The 19,855-nt window shown below is 29.6% G+C and overlaps 4 protein-coding genes across 8 annotated transcripts; 1 reads left to right on the top strand and 3 right to left on the bottom strand.

Moving 5' to 3' along the window:
• Nucleotides 1-3,161: 3,161 nt before the first annotated feature.
• Suv3 (Suv3 RNA helicase) lies at nt 3,162-7,256 on the bottom strand. The gene is made up of 14 exons (XM_083093710.1): nt 7,054-7,256; nt 6,629-6,864; nt 6,200-6,422; nt 5,864-6,032; nt 5,660-5,771; nt 5,452-5,582; nt 5,036-5,349; nt 4,789-4,930; nt 4,545-4,703; nt 4,283-4,462; nt 4,015-4,163; nt 3,800-3,921; nt 3,664-3,717; nt 3,162-3,561 (listed from the first exon to the last, which is right to left on the bottom strand). Exons 1-14 carry the CDS (start codon nt 7,128-7,130, stop codon nt 3,425-3,427), a joined length of 2,205 nt encoding a protein of 734 aa, XP_082949836.1. The 5' UTR covers nt 7,131-7,256; the 3' UTR covers nt 3,162-3,424.
• Nucleotides 7,257-8,223: 967 nt separating this feature from the next.
• On the top strand, nt 8,224-11,420 carry LOC145968346 (uncharacterized). Of its 2 annotated transcripts, none has more exons than XM_083093732.1 (6): nt 8,224-8,506; nt 8,591-8,904; nt 8,991-9,193; nt 9,366-9,568; nt 9,662-9,839; nt 10,025-11,420. In XM_083093732.1, exons 1-6 carry the CDS (start codon nt 8,334-8,336, stop codon nt 10,295-10,297), a joined length of 1,344 nt encoding a protein of 447 aa, XP_082949858.1. In that variant the 5' UTR covers nt 8,224-8,333; the 3' UTR covers nt 10,298-11,420. The 2 variants fall into 2 exon arrangements, with proteins under 2 accessions (XP_082949858.1, XP_082949865.1); XM_083093739.1 differs by having other exon boundaries at nt 8,374-8,506; nt 8,626-8,904.
• Nucleotides 10,375-11,433, bottom strand: LOC145968390 (protein SPMIP1). The gene is made up of 3 exons (XM_083093811.1): nt 11,091-11,433; nt 10,869-11,023; nt 10,375-10,791 (listed from the first exon to the last, which is right to left on the bottom strand). The coding sequence occupies exons 1-3, from the start codon at nt 11,298-11,300 to the stop codon at nt 10,560-10,562; spliced, it is 597 nt and encodes a 198-aa protein (XP_082949937.1). The 5' UTR covers nt 11,301-11,433; the 3' UTR covers nt 10,375-10,559.
• Nucleotides 11,434-11,675: 242 nt separating this feature from the next.
• LOC145968374 (mitoferrin-2) lies at nt 11,676-19,443 on the bottom strand. 4 transcript variants are annotated; one of them, XM_083093790.1, is made up of 6 exons: nt 18,378-19,443; nt 16,267-16,543; nt 15,516-15,740; nt 15,224-15,434; nt 14,985-15,112; nt 11,676-11,713 (listed from the first exon to the last, which is right to left on the bottom strand). In XM_083093790.1, exons 1-6 carry the CDS (start codon nt 18,492-18,494, stop codon nt 11,691-11,693), a joined length of 981 nt encoding a protein of 326 aa, XP_082949916.1. In that variant the 5' UTR covers nt 18,495-19,443; the 3' UTR covers nt 11,676-11,690. The 4 variants fall into 4 exon arrangements, with proteins under 4 accessions (XP_082949916.1, XP_082949907.1, XP_082949902.1 ...); XM_083093781.1 differs by having other exon boundaries at nt 11,698-11,713; nt 14,926-15,112; nt 18,378-19,434; XM_083093776.1 differs by lacking the exon at nt 11,676-11,713 and having other exon boundaries at nt 13,567-15,112; nt 18,378-19,418.
• Nucleotides 19,444-19,855: the final 412 nt, after the last annotated feature.

Here is a 19,855-nt window from a genome sequence, read left to right as displayed (position 1 = left end):
AGTCGCGATTTATCTTATAAAGATTCACAAATGACTCGGACAGTGAGTACTGTATTCGTAAATATTACAGACATCAAATTGTCTGTCAAAATATCTTCGCATTTATGTGATAATTATATCGCGCGCGATTATAATGTCTATTGAGGCGCTTCGATTATTATATTATAAAAGGTATACATATCACAATAGGATATTCCGAATATTATCGATTTATTTATTCGTCGCGTTTTCTCGGGAATTTATTCTCGGATATTTTAATCGCGATTTATCTTATAATTTAATCGTTGACTTATACATTGAAGCTTTGTTTATCTTTCCACGTTTTTGAATATTGTTTTTAATAGTTCGTGCAAAATGCTGGTAGTGCAAATATTTTTTTCTATAATTTAAAAGACGATCGATAACTTTATTAATGACTGTTTTAAACGTGATTCTTTACATTATTTAAATCTTATTAAACTCTACAATTACATCGATTATTAGAGGGACTTTGAAAATCATTCGTTTCGTTATTTTCCATTAAACGTGGCCACAACACGATTTTTAATTATACACTGAGCAACAAAATTAGCGCAACAAAAATTTTTATCAAAATTTCACTCAATTTTAAATAATTATAACTCCGCGAAAATTGTCGTATCAGAAAAATTTTTTTTTTATTTTAAAGTTTGAAGTCTCTACTTTAAAGAGAATTTGTCATATTTTGACTTCCTCCTTTCCTCCCTCCCGCCATCTCCTTAAAAGTGAGGTCATTTTGTCGGATAAAACATGACCTCACTTTTAAGGAGATGGCGGGAGGGAGGAAAGGAGGAAGTCAAAATATGACAAATTCTCTTTAAAGTAGAGACTTCAAACTTTAAAATAAAAAAAATTTTTCTAATACGACCATTTTTCGCGGAGTTATGATTATTTAAAATTGAGTGAAATTTTGATAAAAATTGTTGTTGCGCTAATTTTGTTGCTCAGTGTATTTTAAAGCTTATAGAGCTCATTTCATCTTATTCAGCTAATCATACGCGAAATAGAATATGTATTTTATTCTCAATTGTGAAATTCGTATAAAGTCGCGTATTAATCGCAAATAAATTGGACAGTGAATTTTATGTTCATAAACAATACCGATCACAAATGTTTGCCAAAATATCTTCGTCTGTCATCATTTGTATGATAATAATTACATCGCACGCGTGTCTATTGATGGTTTCTATTATCATATTATAAAAATTGTGCGTATCTCGAATATTCTGATTATTGTCGATTTATTTATTCGTCGCGTTTTCTCGCGAATTTTAAATCGCGATTTATTTAGTAATTTAATTGTTGATTCCGAAGTTTATTCTATCTTTTCATTTTGAATATTTCCTTTGATAATCTATACAAAATGCGCCAGTAATGCAAATACTTTCTTTTACAATCGAAGAAACGATCAATAATTTTATTAATGACTCTTTTGATCACGATTATTTACGTTATATAAAACTTATTAAATTCTATTATTGCATATCTATTATTAATAATAAATGTCGCGTAATTAATCTTCGCTGATCAGTCTCGTCTGGACTATGTAAAAATTTTTAGTAAATTTTATATTATACGTATATTTTGGGCATTTTCGTGTAATAAATTATTCCATGTAATAAATTATTTTGTATTAAATTTCGAATTATATTTTATATTAAATTTGTATTATATTTTGTCATATATTTTGTAATATGTATTTAGCATAAAAATATTATGCATAAAAATATTATATTAAGCATAAAAATATTATGTTGCTATGAAAATTATAATAAAAATATATAAATATAATGTTAGCTATATTAAAATAGAACATATGGATTCTTTATATTTTATATAAAGAAAGAGATTTAAAATATTTTGCAACATCTATATTTTTCGAGTCTTAATTATAAAAACTTCAGAAGAATCAATGATTAATTTGACAAATTCTATACATGTATTAATAATTAAATTTTTAAATAATTAAAAAAATGATTGATAAATATCAAAGATCAGTTTACTGTTAATTAAGAAGATTTATAGAAATATGGTTAAAAATGTTTTTATCCCACAGCAGGCATTTTGTGTTTTGTAAATAAAAAGATATAAATATGACAATGAATATAGACAAATATTTATTTCATCTTTGAATATTACAGTATCTTTCGCGATTGAATAATTTATTTACTATCAATTTACATACATAAGTATCTTGTTATACGGTGCTACCGGCATTTCGTGCATTAGAGGGTCTCTATTCGTGCACATAGCACGGAACAAAACCAGAAATTGTGCACATTATATATTACCCTCTGAGAACATTCATGGACATTGGCTTTGTAGTTCATGTCCACGTTTTCAATGTCCATAGAGGGAGTATCACTTTCAGGGATCACCTAAAAGCAGGCCATGACATCTCTCAGTCTTCTCTCTGGTCAGACATAGGTCCATATTCTGAATCCTCTTTTATTGATAAAAGTGCCTTTAAAAGTGGCTTATAGCCACTTTTAAAGGCACTTTTATCAATAAAAGAGGATTCAGAATATGGACCATAGGGTTTGTTCTTTTTAGCTGCACTACTGCACTAGTGCAATAAGTTAGAAAGAGACAAACATACTTTGGGTGCATCCAGAAGCACAACCGCTCACTGAGTAGTGTTGTCAGGCGGATCAAGTTTTTCGCGCATGCGCATGCGCGGCCTCAATGAAGTATCTAATACAGACAAAAAGGTGTGCCGCTGGTCGCCCGAAAAAATGTTCTCTTAGAAAATTATTCCGAGTAATCAACGGCACACATTTTTATCTGCGTATATATGCATATGTGTTTACACACACGCATAATATAAAATACAGTAATACAGTAACTTTCCTTCAGCCCGCCAAATCTTCCATGTGATACCTGATACCAGGTACCAGTGATACAGCGCTGGTTAGCCGCCATTACTGTCGCGCATGCGCGAAAAACCTGACCCACCTGACAACACTGTCACTGAGCGGCTAAGTAGCACTCGAATGTGATTGGTGAATTCAAAGATAGAAACCAATCACATTCAATTGCTACTTAATAAAGTTTATATATATATAGATGTTACATTGTCATAAATATATTACATCTTTACAGAAAAAAAGTTTATATATGCGTATGTGAATAAATCTACATAATACAATTCACAAATACAATTATTATTAAATATTAAAATATTTACAGTTAATATTTTAAGCCTTGTGTTTCACATAAAATTGTAATATTGTGCTACATGTATATAAAATTTTAATATTTAGTTCATGTTGTATTAAGTTGATACAGTTGTTGTATATAGTTGTTTATACTTTTTTAATTATTTCACAATTATATACAATTACAATATAATTATTGTTAATATGATTTTTTCTAATTCAATTTAATATTTTGTTACTATGCTATATTACTTTTTGTTTTTTGTATTTGACTTAATCCATTCAGATTGCAATTCACGTAACATTTGTGGTGTTAAGAGTCCTTCTGCTATTAATCTTTCAGTCAATTTTCCTCTACTGATGTTACGTTTGCCAGTTTCAGGACCTGAAAAATATATTATTCAGGATTGAAGCATTTCATGTTACCAACTTATAAATAAAAATATATTTTATATATAAGATATTCTATATATAAGAAAGATATTACGTCTATAAAAGTTTTGCTTTTGTGTCTGCATCTCAAAACTGTCAGTCTCTCCACCTCAACAAAACAAAATTTATACATTAATGTATTACATACATATATGTATATGTGTATTATTTTAAAATAGAATTATATGTACCTGCATCCGAGTGTAATAACAAAGTTGTTAATCTAACTACTCCTTCCTCAATAACTGCATCAAGCTCCTTTTGTACATCACGTACCATTCTAGCATCCGGAAATAGATCCATGAAACGATAACTGTAAATATAAAACGAATATAAAACGTAATATAAAACGAAAAATAAGTGAAGAAGATAAAGTAAAAAAATATAAATATATATGTCGTTATACCTCAACCATAAATAAAGATCTAATACATCAAAGATGCCTTCTAAATGAACAAGATCAAGGATAGTCTTTGGTGTTGCAAAAGGCCATCCTATATGTTGGCACAACCAACTAAATGTTATCGCATCATTCTTACTATATTGACGTGCAAACTGAAAAAAAAATACTTGCTATGAGTACAAATATAATTTTATACTTTGAAAATAAAGCACATTTTAAATTAACATTAAAAATCAATTTTTTAATATTTTATTTTAAACTTAATACTTACTTTCAGGAACATAGTACACACATATGGCAATTTTCTATTAATTGGTGCACAACAAAATACATATCTCGTACGGAGTGGCAGTGGAACATGCTGTATCATATCGGCTAAAAACTTAAAATCATCTAAGTTGCACATAAAATAAAGAGAATCATCAACTGTGCACAATGATATAAAAATATCCTGAAATAGAAAGCGTCTTATAAACCACATATAATATTAACCACATTATTTATACATTCCTTATTATTTCTACAAGACATACTATTAGATTTGACAATGTTGAATTTGGTAAGTGATAAGCATATAGCTCAATTTGGTCTGCTGTTGGATGAAGACCTGCTTGTGTTATTACTTCTGGTGTTTGCTTTAACAAATTCTTTAAAGTTGGTAGATCTTCTCGTTTAAAGGTCGTAACATAACCCTGTAATATGAAGATATATTTTAATTAATAAAATTTCTTTTATGTTATGTATAAAGTCAATAGAAACAAACTAGATTATGCCTACTGTATCCCAAGCTGTACCATAACGTCCAGCACGGCCTGCGATTTGCAAAGCTGCTGACACAGATAGAATGTCCATTTCTTTTTCACCTTTTTCATTGTATGTTGGTTGAATCAATGAATAAAATATAATTCTTCGAATGTGCCTATAAAGATATATGAGCTTAAAATCACTTGGAACTTTAAAGTACAAAGCTTTATATATGTATAGCTTTAAATTTGACATGACACAAGACATGTATGAAACTTACAAATTCAAACCCATTCCAATTGCATTAGTTGCTACTAAGACTTTACACGAATTCTTAGGATCGTTAAATTTCGCAGCTTGTGCCAGCTTGGTACCTGGTGGCAAGCTTCCATATATTACTGCTACTTCTGTTCCTCTACTCTCAAGAGAACGTGATACAGTGAATATATCATTTTTACTAAAACAAACTATACAGTCTCCCGGCTTAACATTGATCAAAGAACCAAGAGCTTCATTTTCTATCTCCAGATTTGTTAATCGCTTATATCTGCGAACTTCTACATTTTCACCTGCAGAAAAGCATATAGCTTTTACCTACATAAACATATAATGTTTAATTAGTAAATCTATTATTTTATATGTGATTTTGAACATAATTTTATGTTTAATTGCAGAATATAAGTATGAAAGATATACCAAATCTATAGCAGCAGCTTCACCACATAAATGTATTTCATCTGCAGGAATTCCTAAAAGAGCTCTTGTCCATGCCCAACCTCTACTAAGATCACGCATTAATTGAATTTCATCAATTACAGCTACTTCATCTATGATAAAACAATTGTATCAATACTATTTTCTTATATAAATGCTTTCAAAGTTGTGAAATAACTGTGACACTTACAATTACTATTTAGATTCACCATTTCTACAGAACAGGATAAATGATTTGCCGGATTATCGGCACCTTTAATATATTTTCGTTCCTCTCCAGTTAATAAATCACATGGTGTTCCCTGAAATAATATAAATATATAAATATTACTATAGTCCATTATATTGATATGACAAATATAATTAGAAAAATAAAATTGCAATTGATATCAACCCTTTCATTACACTTATGATATACTTCTGCAACCAATAACTTCAAAGGTGCACAATACACTCCACTTTTTGCATTAATAAATCTTTCTAAAGCATGATAAGTCTTCCCACTATTTGTCGGCCCAGCATGAAAGATTATTTTCCTATTTTTTGCTCTTGCTAAAGGATACCTGAAAATATAACAAAATTCTAATTTATTAAAGATTTTTTTCCTTATTTCTTTTGATATATATATATATATATATATATATATATATATATATATATTGAGATATAATAATAATAATAATAATGAATAATAATCCTACTAAGTGCATGTAAATTTGTAGTACTTTACCAGGTGGCAGGACTTCGTAGATCACCAATTTTTTTGAGATCATCTAAACAATCAATATGTGGAAACATTTGTTTCGCATGTCGTAGAAAATATGGAAAAATATCAGTGACATTTCTAGCACCTTGCAAAATATCGCTCAGTACTATATGAAGATCCACAGGTAATGATTCTGTTGCTATACAATATTGTCTAAAATTCGTAAACGCCTGTCCCTGAAGATAGCCTAAAATCAACATCATAGTTAGAATATCTATACTTAATTAATTGTACTATCTATATACATTGATTGACAGCTGCTATAGAACAGTTTTCTGTAAAAAACAATACTCTGTTCTCTAATATTTGTTAACTAGTATATATATATATATATATATACATACTAGTTAACAAATATTCGAGAACAAAGATAATATATATATTAATACATACTATCTAATCCATTTTGCCGAGCCAATTCCTTGATTTCTGCCTTTTGTGTAAAAGCATTCAATATTCTCAAAAGATCTGTCTTCTTTATTAAAGATCCAGTCAATTCAGCACCAATGTTTATGTCATCTGGAGTTGGTTTGATAGGCACAGGGTGAAAAAGAGACTCTGGCGAATGTGAACTGTCATCTTTTTTGCCTCTGTATGACTGAACACAGCTTGTGCCGAGAACTGTGGATCTATATAATAAAAGAAATGAAATAAAATATGGATTAAAATAATAGATAAAGTATGGATCAAAATATTCTTAAAAATATTTCCAATATCAGTTTGTATCAAAGTTATTTAAGAAAAGGAGGTAAGAAAAGATAAGAAAAGACAGATATAAATTATTTCTATATAAATATATATAAATATACTAATTATACCTGCGTGTAAATGTTATCGCCGATAAGATGCTTCTTCGCATCAGCTGTTCCGACATACTACATTTCGTAAGCATCATCTTTCATCATAAACAATTTATCAAAACACAGTAGGAAATGTGGAAATACACAATTCGCGCATTCTATGAGATTTTTGAGGTTAAACATGTGCGATCTTATCGATAGATCATGATAGCAATGTGTTCGAAAATCTTACTCGTGGAATAGAATAGCATTTAGGCTATGGTCGGGGAAACGCTCTAGATGCTTTAAAGCGTTTGATTGACCAATCAAGTTAAAGAAATCTTTATTTCTTTTATCCTGATTGGTCAGTCAAAAGGCCATCACACACAAAATTGCATAACTGCATATGCATAACATAAAACCATATGGACCAATGAGCATCGAATATTATGTTATGTAAGTCAATATGGCGACTTAATACTCGATGCTCATTGGTCCATATGGTCTTATGCTATGCATATGCAGCTATGCAATTTTGTGTGTGATGGCCTAAACGCTTCAAAGCATTCAGAATGGCTGCGTTCAGCAGGAAAAGCTGCTTTGCAACTGTTGTAAAATTCGTGAATCTGATTGGTGTATGCTCTTAGATTCAGTCAAAATTAAGAGCATACACCAATCAGGCTCACGAATTTTACAACAGTTGCAAAGCAGCTTTTTCTGCTGAACGCAGCCAATGTCTTCCCGATCGCAGATCGATTAATCAGGACAAAAAAAGTAAAGATTTCTTTATTTTAATTAGTTTTGGTTAATTAAATGTTATTTTATTTTACGAGTAGAATTTTACTTTGCGTAGAACTCATATATATATATATATATATATATATATATATATATATATATATATATATATATAGTAGAATTTTACTTTGCGTAGAACTCATATATATATATATATATAGTAGAATTTTACTTTGCGTAGAACTCATATATATATATATATATATATATATATATATATATATATATATATATATATATATATATATGAGTTCTACGCAAAGTAAAATTCTACTATATATATATATATATATATATGAGTTCTACGCAAAGTAAAATTCTACTATATATATATATATATATATATATATATATATATATAAACATAAGGTTGTATATACATACAAAACAGAATTTAAAGTTCTCCCCCCCCTCTCTCTCTCTCTCTGTGTGTGTGCGCGCGCGTGTATATAGAGAGGACTAGAGGGGGAGGGGAAAGGGAGGGGGGGAGAGAGAGAGAGAAACTTTAAATTCTGTTTTGTATGTATATACAACCTTATGTTTATATACAAATAATTTCATTTGTCTTAATATGTCATTACACACGAAAGAATAATAAAGTATGTTGTTCAGAAAAGAAAAAGTCAATTTTTTCTATTAAATTAACAATAATTCACTGTAAAAATAAATATGTGCTTTTCTTGACAAGCAATGTGTAAGTGATACATTGTTAATATAAGTGATATATACATGCAATTTAATCTTGGTATAAAAAAAAACAGGTCCTTTACTTAAATAGGACCTATGATCATTCCATTAAAAATATTTCTACAGTTTGTACTTCTCATAAATTTCACAAGTTGAAATACATTAAGCAAGATGATATCCCAACAAGATCAAAAATTCAACAACTTCTGGGTACTTCGTTGGCACAAATTCTCTTCGAGTATAGTCATCATGAGATGATAAAAATGTTAGACCCGATACGGTCTGCGGGATTTTTACAACAATCATGTTACAAAGTACAGAATGATCAATTAAAAATGGATATCATTCAAATGATACCAGAAAAACAAGACATTCTTAAATCTAATATACATCATGACATTTTAGGTAAGATTTTATAAATATAGGAAGTCAATGCTTTCACATGTATATTGCATATGTTTATTAATAAGTTATATAAATTTTTCTCTCAGCATTGGGTGAAGAAGAATTGAAGAAATTTCAAGCAGAACTTGAAACGTTGACGCAAAGCAAACTGAGGAATGAGTTTGCTGAGGTATGTCGTATGCTTGAAGCTGAAAAGAGATTTGCCATTAGATGCAACGCAGATGAGATTCACAGTAGATATGAAGAGTATTTCAAGTCCACTCAACAGGAATTGGAAGAACAATCACAAGTACATAAATAGTACAATTAATTATTTTTTGATTAATATATATATATATATATATATATATATATATATTGACAATATAATATATTGATTGACATAAACAGATTAAAAAGAACATATATAAGGCATACTTAATATAATACAACAAGTGATGATTAATGTAAAATTGTAATAGATTGAGTCGGCGGATGTGAATGCTAAACATAAGAAAGAATTGCAGAAAATTGCTGTAAAAACACGAATAGATACGACGCACGATGTGTTAAGAAAGTTGCGGCCCCAGATATATTATATTATTAAGTCTCTTTATGATGATCTTGAATTATCTTATCGTGCGCAAAGAGAAAAAATAATTGCTGACTTCAATAAAATCATGAGGTATCCTAATATATGTTTTGCAAGTTTTAAAAAGTTTTCCTGCAATATCATCAAATGTATGTTATTAAATTTGACATTTTTATATACGCAAAGAAAACAACAACACAAATTGGATATGAGAATTAGAGACATAGAAAAGAAGAAAATAAGAGAATTGCATATTCAACATTATGAACTTAAGATACAAAATGTAATGAATATTATTTATGTTCTTTGTATGGAAAGATTACGTAGTAGTTTTCAAATGCATGCAGTACATAAACATTGTGAGGTAAATGTACATATAGATCATATTTTTGATATATATGTATACAACTTTTTTTTTTATATTTGTAAGTATTGTAATGTATTTCACATTTAAATATTTAAATTAAAATTTTTTAAAATTGTAGATATTTAAAATATTTTGTATACTATACATTCCTATAAATATTTACTCTAAATATTTAAATGCAGGAAAAAGTAAAATCCTTGTATGAACTTATTGCTAAACAAGATGATACTATAAAAACAATGAAGAAAAGAATTACAGAATACCACGACAAGAATATAATGCTCCAAGAGAAAATTATTGCTATTACTAAAGAATATCAAAAATTTATAAATTTTGCATTTGATGCCATGCCAGAACATGCTGACTTTTTATTGTCATTAGACTTATTTTCTATAAATAAAAAAGATAGTAAGCGAGAAAAAAGATATAAATTAAGATCTTTTAGAAAACTTTAATTGCAATAAAGAATTATGTCGAGAAAAAAGAAAATATAGAAAAAGTTTAAATTTAGCACTTACAAAAATACACTGAATGTTATAAGGACAAGAATATATTTTTTTATAAACATTGTAGTTATGTACATCAAAACATATAATACAGAAGAATATGTACAAAAAGTAGTATCAAAATATTGATCTCTCTCTAATCGTACTCTAATAATATATGATATGAAGATATCCATATAATTCTCTTTACACAAGAATTTCAAATTAATAATTAATGTGTCAACAATTCATTGAAATTTCTTGCATTCTTTATCTGACAACCGCGATGCCATCCTGAATCTCGATGTAGATTAAATGTTTTGCGTTGATAAAATTGTGTCAACATAATAGATCTCAAGCCTACTTTACTAAGTGGGACAGAAGGATAATCATCAAGACGCCATCCATATATCCAATTCACACAATCGGGGAAATAGAAACGCTTCTCCGGAGATTCTTTATATCTAAAATTTTTAAAAACATTTTGTAAATCAATCAAGTTTTCAAATAAAAGGATATTATTTGTTACATTAGGTGCTACCTTTCAGTCAAATAATTATCAGTAGTAATAAAAGTTGGTACTCCTTTCTGATAAAGCAAGTTTCTTATATCAGGATCTATCGGTTTCATGGTATCTATATTGATAGAATCATCAGATCGAGGTGGCCTCCAAAGGGGTAAGGGCTTGCCTTGCGCCTATGTATGTATATAAAATTTAAAAGAGATGAGTATTATGAATCAATAGATTAAACTTTTTACGCACAATCGGTTCATCAACGCGAATCTTTGCTCGTTTTTCAGACGCAATTATTTCTCTGGCTCGTTTTGTGAATTTTGGATCTTTCAAATGACTTATCAATCGTTGTTGATTCTTTAAAAACCATTTCATTCGTATCGCATTTTCCTTTCTTATTATTTCATTATAAAATAATTGACAACGATTATCGCATACATTGCCAGAAATTCTCGCCATATTTCTCTTGTATAATTTACATACTATTTTAAGCTTATATATTATACGAGTAAAAATCAATAATTACAAATAATTTATATAGACATCAAAAGTATTTTAATAAAAATAGCTCTGAAGTAAGATTTTAAAAATTACTATCCTCAAATGTTTTATCCTTTCTTTCATAAAAAGATAAGGCGCAACAAATTAAATATAACAATACATTGCAATTCTTTGTAGAGTGATTTATTTACATTATTATACGCGTTATAATACGTTTTACTGTGTTACATAAATTCAGTATGTACTTAATATATGTACTACATTTTATATATATATGTGTATATATATATATATATATATATATATATATATATAATTTCTTTATAATACCAGTGGGAGCATATATATTCAACTATGTACAATTCTTGTTTCTGAAAAAAATAAAATTTAGGAGAAAAATTTAAAGTCGATCAATTTAACATAATATGTAGCTATTTATAATATGATATATAATTATTTTCATATGTAATATTTCAAAAACAAATTAGGAAAAACGCTGTATTATGTACAGTATCCGTATTCTATGATATACCTGAGAAATAAGCATTTATTTGAAATCAAATAAAGACAATTTCCAGATAAATGTTCAATATAAAATTTAGCATATTATATAATGAAAATTATAAATAAACGATTAAACATATCAATAAATTTAATAGAGCACCCTACAATCTGTGAGATGATTGTAATTAAATTAATATGCAAAGTATGCGCATATGTATGTAAATAAGTGCATGGATCGAATGAAAAATTAGCTGCAAAACAAGGAATTTTTGCAATTTTCTTATTAGTTATAATTTAAATAAATGATATTTTTATAAAGTTACTTTTAATTAGCTGCTACTCTTTTTTACATATATATTGATTTTTTACATATATGAGAATACTATGCTCCAACATCTAAACGATTTATCCAGTAACGATGCATGGTACATATATATATATAAAATTGTAACAATAAATAAATGGCGTGAAATATGAGTTTTACATGATATTACTCCCTCTTAAAGTCAACATCAAATGACTCAGTAATCACAGCCATAGGAAGCAATATTGTATGTGATATATATAATATATATACACACATATATATATATATATATATATATATATATATATATATAATGGTTTAGATACATAGTTTATTTTTATATTATACAAAGTGACTAAGGAGCATTTTATCATTTGTACTTGAATAATCAAGAGGAATCGCGTACTTGTACAAATAATTTTATTTCTTCTACACTGGTTTATCTTTCTTTTTTTATACTGTACATATATGTAATATTATATAATTTTATCTACAATCTTCTATAAAATAATTACTTTACATCGCATGTGATTCCTCTAAGCTTTAGGGTAACCAATCATGTCCTATATTAATTTAATTCTTTCACTCCAATGCATATTTGTATCTACAGTCTGAATATAAAGTTACGTCGTTTCGATATCAATTCATTAGTCTCAATAATTTTTGAATATTGAATATCGAATGATTTTGAATTGTTAATAATGAATATGAGTTATTTAATTTTGCGTATTTATATTTGCGAAATTAAAAGCTCGCATTAATTGTAATTATGCGCAATTAATTATGCTCTAAAGTATAATTTATTATCGACAGAATTTTTGCATGCATCCCACTGTTTTCTTAACTTACTTAATGATATAATATTGGATAATGGACTGCAATCTAATTATTCTATTCTATTTTCACTATTCAAGTGGAGTATATCTTTTTTCTTTTTAAAAAAACATTTGATTTCTCTATTGCAAAATGCTACAAAATGCAACTATATGACTCAACATATTAAACAAATTAACAAGGTGTATTCAAATTTACTTGCATAAACTAAATATATATAAATTAAATATTAGATTGTAAACAGCACATATAAATTTGTTTATAAATTAATACGTAAATTACAGAATTACGTAAATTACAGAAGACAAATAATACATATATTTTTAAAAAATTAATATATATTATATTAATAACATTAATACTCCATATGAACAGTGTAATCGATAATGACATTTTATTTCAATTAAATAATTAATGCAATAATCAAGTTTTAATCTCTGATTATTTACGATATCTTATGATATATTAAATTGTATATCATAAGTTACATACATATATAATTATTTATATATATATATATATATATATATATATATATAAAATATATATATATAAACATAATTATATATAATTTCATGCATTATAGGATATATAATAGGATATATGTAATATATAATTATAATTTAATTAAATTATTAATAAATAGGATATTATATATGTTTAAAGACGTATTAAAGGCGTATTTGAAGACAAATGTTTGTTCAGAATCACCCTGTATGTATACACACACACGCGCGCGCGCGCACACACACACACACACACAGAGAGGGTGATTCTGAACAAACATTTGTCTTCAAATACGCGATGTAACAATCAGTGTGTATGTGTGCGTGCACATTCTCACACAAACATTGATTGCTACACTCATCGCGTATAGCAATCAGCTGATCGCGGCGAGCGCCCCACGTAATCGCCTATATTTCGCCGTCCCTGCCTACCTCTCGTACTCGTTCCGTAATTAGTTAACTATTTTCCTTTATAGTTTAAAAATTAAGCTCCGGGCAAAATTTTGCAAGAGGAAAAATCGCCTTAGAATTCATTCAAGAATTTGATATTTTAAAGACAAATGTTTGTTCAGAATCACCCTGTATATATATATATATATATATATGTGTGTGTGTGTGTGTGTGTGTATACAGGGTGATTCTGAACAAACATTTGTCTTTAAAATATCAAATATACATATATATAGGATTTATAATATATAATTTAATATATCATATATCGTAAATGTAATAATCAGAGACTGAAACTTGATTATTGAATTATTTAAATAGATTTTAAAGGGGTCGTTTACACATAAGCCAGTTTTGTCAAGATCGATTAATGATTATTTCATGATTCCAAATTTAATGTATAGCAAATGAACAAAGCTGTTTTATATCATTATTGTGTAAAGTAGAGCAATATTTTCATATCGATTCCATACATAAAAGAAATAAAATATATATATATATATATATTATAAACATAAGATATATAATAATATAAAAGATAATGAAATATTTTTTTATCTTGCACTTGCAACCTTTTAAAAATTATCATTTTCGTTCTATAATCAAAGGAATCAAGAAATAAAATAAAAAAGCTACATTATTAACGCCGTTGTACGAAGTAATCATTTTGTGCAGTCATTCAATAAGTTTATTGGCGTATATTAACTTAATATATGCCCATATTCAATGCTTTTGTGCAATATTGTCTTTTTCTAGCATCATATTTATTTCTCTTTGCGACTTTTATTCGTTTATAAAAATGCTGCTGCAACGATGTAAAAATTAAAATATCAATCAACAAAATATCTTTGTCAAATATCTTTGTTATTCATTGTTACATTCTTATAAAGAAAAAAATTTCTATTATCAACTTTTTCGGGTAGTGAAAGAGCCTTCTCTCTCTATTTTTTAATCGACCAATAGTGTGATTTCTCTTACATACCTAACTCGTAGTCACTTTAAGTAATACAGGTGATGAAGCATGGTTGTTAAAGTACAGACCTGTTCCTTGAAAGCTGTTGGATCTCGATGTCGGATTTTGATTAATTCCAGTCATACCACTGTCGGTCTCGGAATCACTGTACTCGTCATTTTGCTTGTTACGTAACACGTATTTGAATGATTCGTATCTGTCGCGCGAATTAAAAATTAATATTATGCGATTCGACAATGAAAAAGCTAATGAAAGTTATACAATTTCAAGAAGAAAAAATAAGGTGCAAAAAAATTCATTGACTTACATCACCCAACAAATGGCAGTAGCTGGTGCTTGGAATAAAACACGTGCGCGTAATCCACGGAAGTATCCTTGTATACCGCCATGCCTGTAGACTTGTCTAAATGCATCCATCATACCCTGAGCATGCACGCCGTCTTGCTGAGTGTTCAACACTGTCTTGCAAACGTCTAGGGGGGTTGTCGCTGCAGCCGCGATCGCACCTGCTGCCGCACCTGATTACATACATATATAAAATGATATTAATGATAAAGATAGAATTGACAATTTGTATTACAAATAATTGATAAACTCACCAGATCCTATATGTGCTATTGGATTGTAACCATGCTCCGGATTTGTAATGGATTGTACAAATTCATATGAAATAAAATGAATACTTTGAAAAGGCACATTCATAGCCAATTGAGTTGTGTAACTTCTGTAGAATGCAAATAACCCTTCTTTCTGATACACATGCTGTATACAACTCAATACATTCCTATAGGGAGAGTTATACATTTGTAGTCGTTGTTTTACAACTGTAACAAAATAATATATATAATATATATATCAACACAATTATAACAAAATAATATATATAATATATATATTAACACAATTATAATAATATAATATAATATTACATATATATAAATTATATTTACGTCTATTTTTTGACAAATTAACTTTTCTAAAAATTGAATTTTCTTTAGATTATTAAATATATTTTTAAATATAAGATGTTTTAAAAATCTATATCTTATATGTATCTTTTATTAAACATGGAATAGTGTCACATAATAGTGTATGTATGTGTGTGAAAGTTATCAATAGTATTTAACTTCTAATGATTAGATAATAAGAATCTTTATATCTCTTGGATAATACTAATGGATAATACTAATTGAAATATTTAGATTGTAAAATATTTAGATTATAAATTATAACTTTATTTATAATGATATCATGAAATTAACTCTGTATTTATAATGATATATTATTATTCAACTTAAATAAAATATATGATATATTATCAAATTAGTTTAATATATCATTATAGCTAACCTTCTGCTGGATTCATGACACCATCATGTAAAATTGTTGCTACGCAACCAGCTGCACCATAGACAAGATGATTAAATTGGGACCTCGTACTCTTGAATTTTTCTTTAAGACACTCATAACAAGAAAAATATAAAGCATGTGCAGGTCCAGCTCCGACAACTACTGCACTCACACCTCTAATTGGCCTTAATACACCTTCTTGTCGTATCATTCTGTACAATACTTCCCCTACTCCTCCTCCTCCTCCTGGACCGGGAATTAACGCCTGCATTCTTGTCTAGACACATAAAAGAAAAAGATTATCAATTGTGAAATTAATAATAAGTTATTTTATAGATCTGATATGTTCTGTATTTTATTTATTTTATGTATTTGATTTTGGTTTTACAATACAATACAATACAATATTGTAACTACTTGCAATACTTTTCTATGCTATTTTATAAAATTATTATTACCAAGGCACTTTAAAATTAGGATAACTTGCTGATAGTAACAATAGTGACTATCAACTGATTCATTGTAAAAAAAGCATATGGTATAATAATCACTCTTTATCTATGAGAATAAATGCAGAAGATTATCAATTGACAGCTGCATGTGGAAAATAGAAATGAACATATAAAACTTAATTCAAATATTAGAAAATATAATTCTCCAACATACTATTTTCAATCCAATATCAATCTGTTTTGTGTAACATTATAGTAAAATGAACAGATGTCCCTATATCATCAGATAATTCCATTTGTAAAATGAGTAAAATCAAGGCATATTATTTAGGCAGGCAAGCATGTATTGATAGTATAAATAGTTTGAAAAGGAGATCAGAAATAGAACCCCTGCAATAAGACTGACGAACTGTGTTATATAACGAATAGTATACACTTGCATTCTGAGTAAGAACCTGGTATAATGTATTATTTGCAATATGCAACTCATCTCTTCATGTTTTACCTCTACCAACTGACTGGTACGGAGTGACTATTGTCTTAATCATCATATATGCTCCATGTATGATAACATTTTGCACTATTATAGTATGAAACAAGTCATATAATGTCCAATGTATAAATATGAAATCATTCAACAAATATTCAATTCATACACACAAATATATGGTTCTATCAGTTCTAACGCTTAACAAACAAAAAGGAACTTTTATCAATATATTACATATTTAAATTTGAAAATTAAACGAACAACTTGTCATATATAATAAGAAAAAATATCTATTAAAGACATCATAAGAACATATTGTAAAAACAAAGTAAATCTCCGCATATATTTTTGTACTTAGAAAATATATATAAATATAAAGATACCATCTAAAAATACCTTTTTAAATTCTCTTTAAATATGTGACACAAAAATGAGACCGATTAAAATAAACTTCATAAATATGTAAATGGAACGTATATATAATGGCATGTATTACACCTATTGTGTCATTCAATTCTAGGTTACTAAAACCAAGGTAAAATAAAAATATTTCTTTTTCTTATGTCACATATAAATCCTAAATTATCAAATCTCATTACATAACATTACATACAATTTATAATAATTATGTATAATTGTACATTACATATTGCATCACATATTGTGAGAGACAATATGACTATAAATATTCATATTAACAAGAAATATGTACACAATAGAGATATAAATGTAAATTTCAATCTCTAACCTGACATCCTGTAAAATCGGAGAACTTTTGTTCGTTCAAAATGCAAAAATGTCAGCAATATAGGTATCACTATTATCCATAGTTGTCTCACGATAATTATTACCATCATGATTTCTGTGACACAAATCTCCCTATCTAACGCCTGTTTATTCGCGATAGATAAGTCGCGGTTGATAAAGACATCTAGCACCAAATAGATGCAAATTCCAGGAAAGCAGGAGGAAAATAGGGTGACAAGGCGGATTATGGTTTTTCTAGGAAAACGAATCGCGCGGGAATCCCGCGGGGCTCGCGACGTCGAGCACGTTCGGACGATCGAGCGTCACGACGAACACTGCCACCGGGTGACGGTGTCGAGGTTATGTAAAGAGAGAGAGAAAAGAAGAAACGTGCGCGGTGTGACCGCCGCCGAGACGTATACCTTGACGCTGTCAAACGGGTACATGATGCAATGCTCCATGATCCCGGCCACGGCACCGGCTGTCATGTGCACGGCCACCGAATTGGTCGGCAGGCTCTCGTAGTCATCCTTATCCATGATCGCGAGGAAGGAGTTACTCGCTCGTTAAGCGCACTCCAATCCGTCGCCACGATATTTTCTTCTCGCGTTCCTGCCTTTCTCTCTCCTCCTCTTCCTTTTCCTTTTCCTACTTCGTGCCGCCCCACTGGCCGCCAAACACGTTGCGTCGTCGATTCGGCGTTCGATACTCGTATAATCGTTCGTCACGAGGACACCGATGAGGTAACGAACGCCTCGCGTTAACGAATCGTACGGAATGGAATACGCGGCAAGTATACATGTATTAAGCGCGCGCTGACATGTGACCGCGTGCGTCGATCGTTTCTTAATGGGGCTGCACCGGAGTAAAGTAAGGCTCGGTGGTCACCCGTTTCTCCCCCACTGCCACCGATAACCCCCCTTTCTTCTGCCACTTCGTTCGTTCGCGAAAATTCGCCTCGTCGCGAAAATTACGCGCGCACAGTATATCCGCGTTCGATCGTTCGAAATACGCTCGGAATCACATCCGATATTCGACGGTAGCGATCTCGGGGATACGACGTTCGCGGATCGGTCGCGAAGAGTGATTAGCGAGGTTAGGCTCGGATGCACGTGGCGCGCATGCGTCGTGCGCGACCACGTGGTTCGTGCGTGCGTCCGCGAGACGAGAACGCTTTAAAGTACCTTCGACGAATGTTTAAGTGCACGGAATGCCGAATGAGTATGTACGTACATCCTAGTCGTTGACAATGATGATGACGAGACGAGACGATAATAATTTCCCGGATGAGAGAGAGATCGCGCGCGGTAAGTCATCGCGAATGCATATCTCGGCGATCTCGTGACGATTACGAAACTTTGCGGTTACTCGGCATTTTTCTCCCGTAGATTTCTCTTTCGTTTTACTCGCATTTCCTCGACAATTTTTACGCCAGGCAATTATTTATGCATAAATACCCGTTTGAAAATACTTGTTCGTTTCAACTTTGCACACGGAAAAGCAGAGTACTTTAGAAGACAGAATTTTGCTGCGTCATAGTTTTTTCATTTAGTTCCACGTTATCGTAAAAGAATGTATTAAATTAATGTAGGAAGTTACAGCCAAACCGAATTTGCGTTGCCTTTCAACCGAATCTCTAGCCTTCACGAAAGCTTATACGTCACAATACACATACACAGCATATACGTGCTTGTTATTGAATGCATAAAAAAAAGTGAAAGGTTAGTCTTAGGAACTTCTTGTTGACTCCGAATCAGTCTCATGTTATCCAAAACATGAACTATTGCCGATTATTGCGTAAAAAAATAAAATTTCGTTGTGCGAAAAGAATTTTTTTTTGTGCACAGTAATAAAATACACAAAATATATTCTTGTATATATGTCTTGCTTATATAAATTA

This window comes from Camponotus vicinus, unplaced genomic scaffold (assembly GCF_025532165.1).
Source record: "Camponotus vicinus isolate PSW18456_S1 unplaced genomic scaffold, iyCamVici1.0 SCAF_1, whole genome shotgun sequence".
NCBI classification, from domain to species: domain Eukaryota; kingdom Metazoa; phylum Arthropoda; class Insecta; order Hymenoptera; family Formicidae; genus Camponotus; species Camponotus vicinus.
The sequence above is the reverse complement of the archived record's forward strand: the minus strand, read 5'-3'. Positions and strand labels throughout refer to the sequence as shown.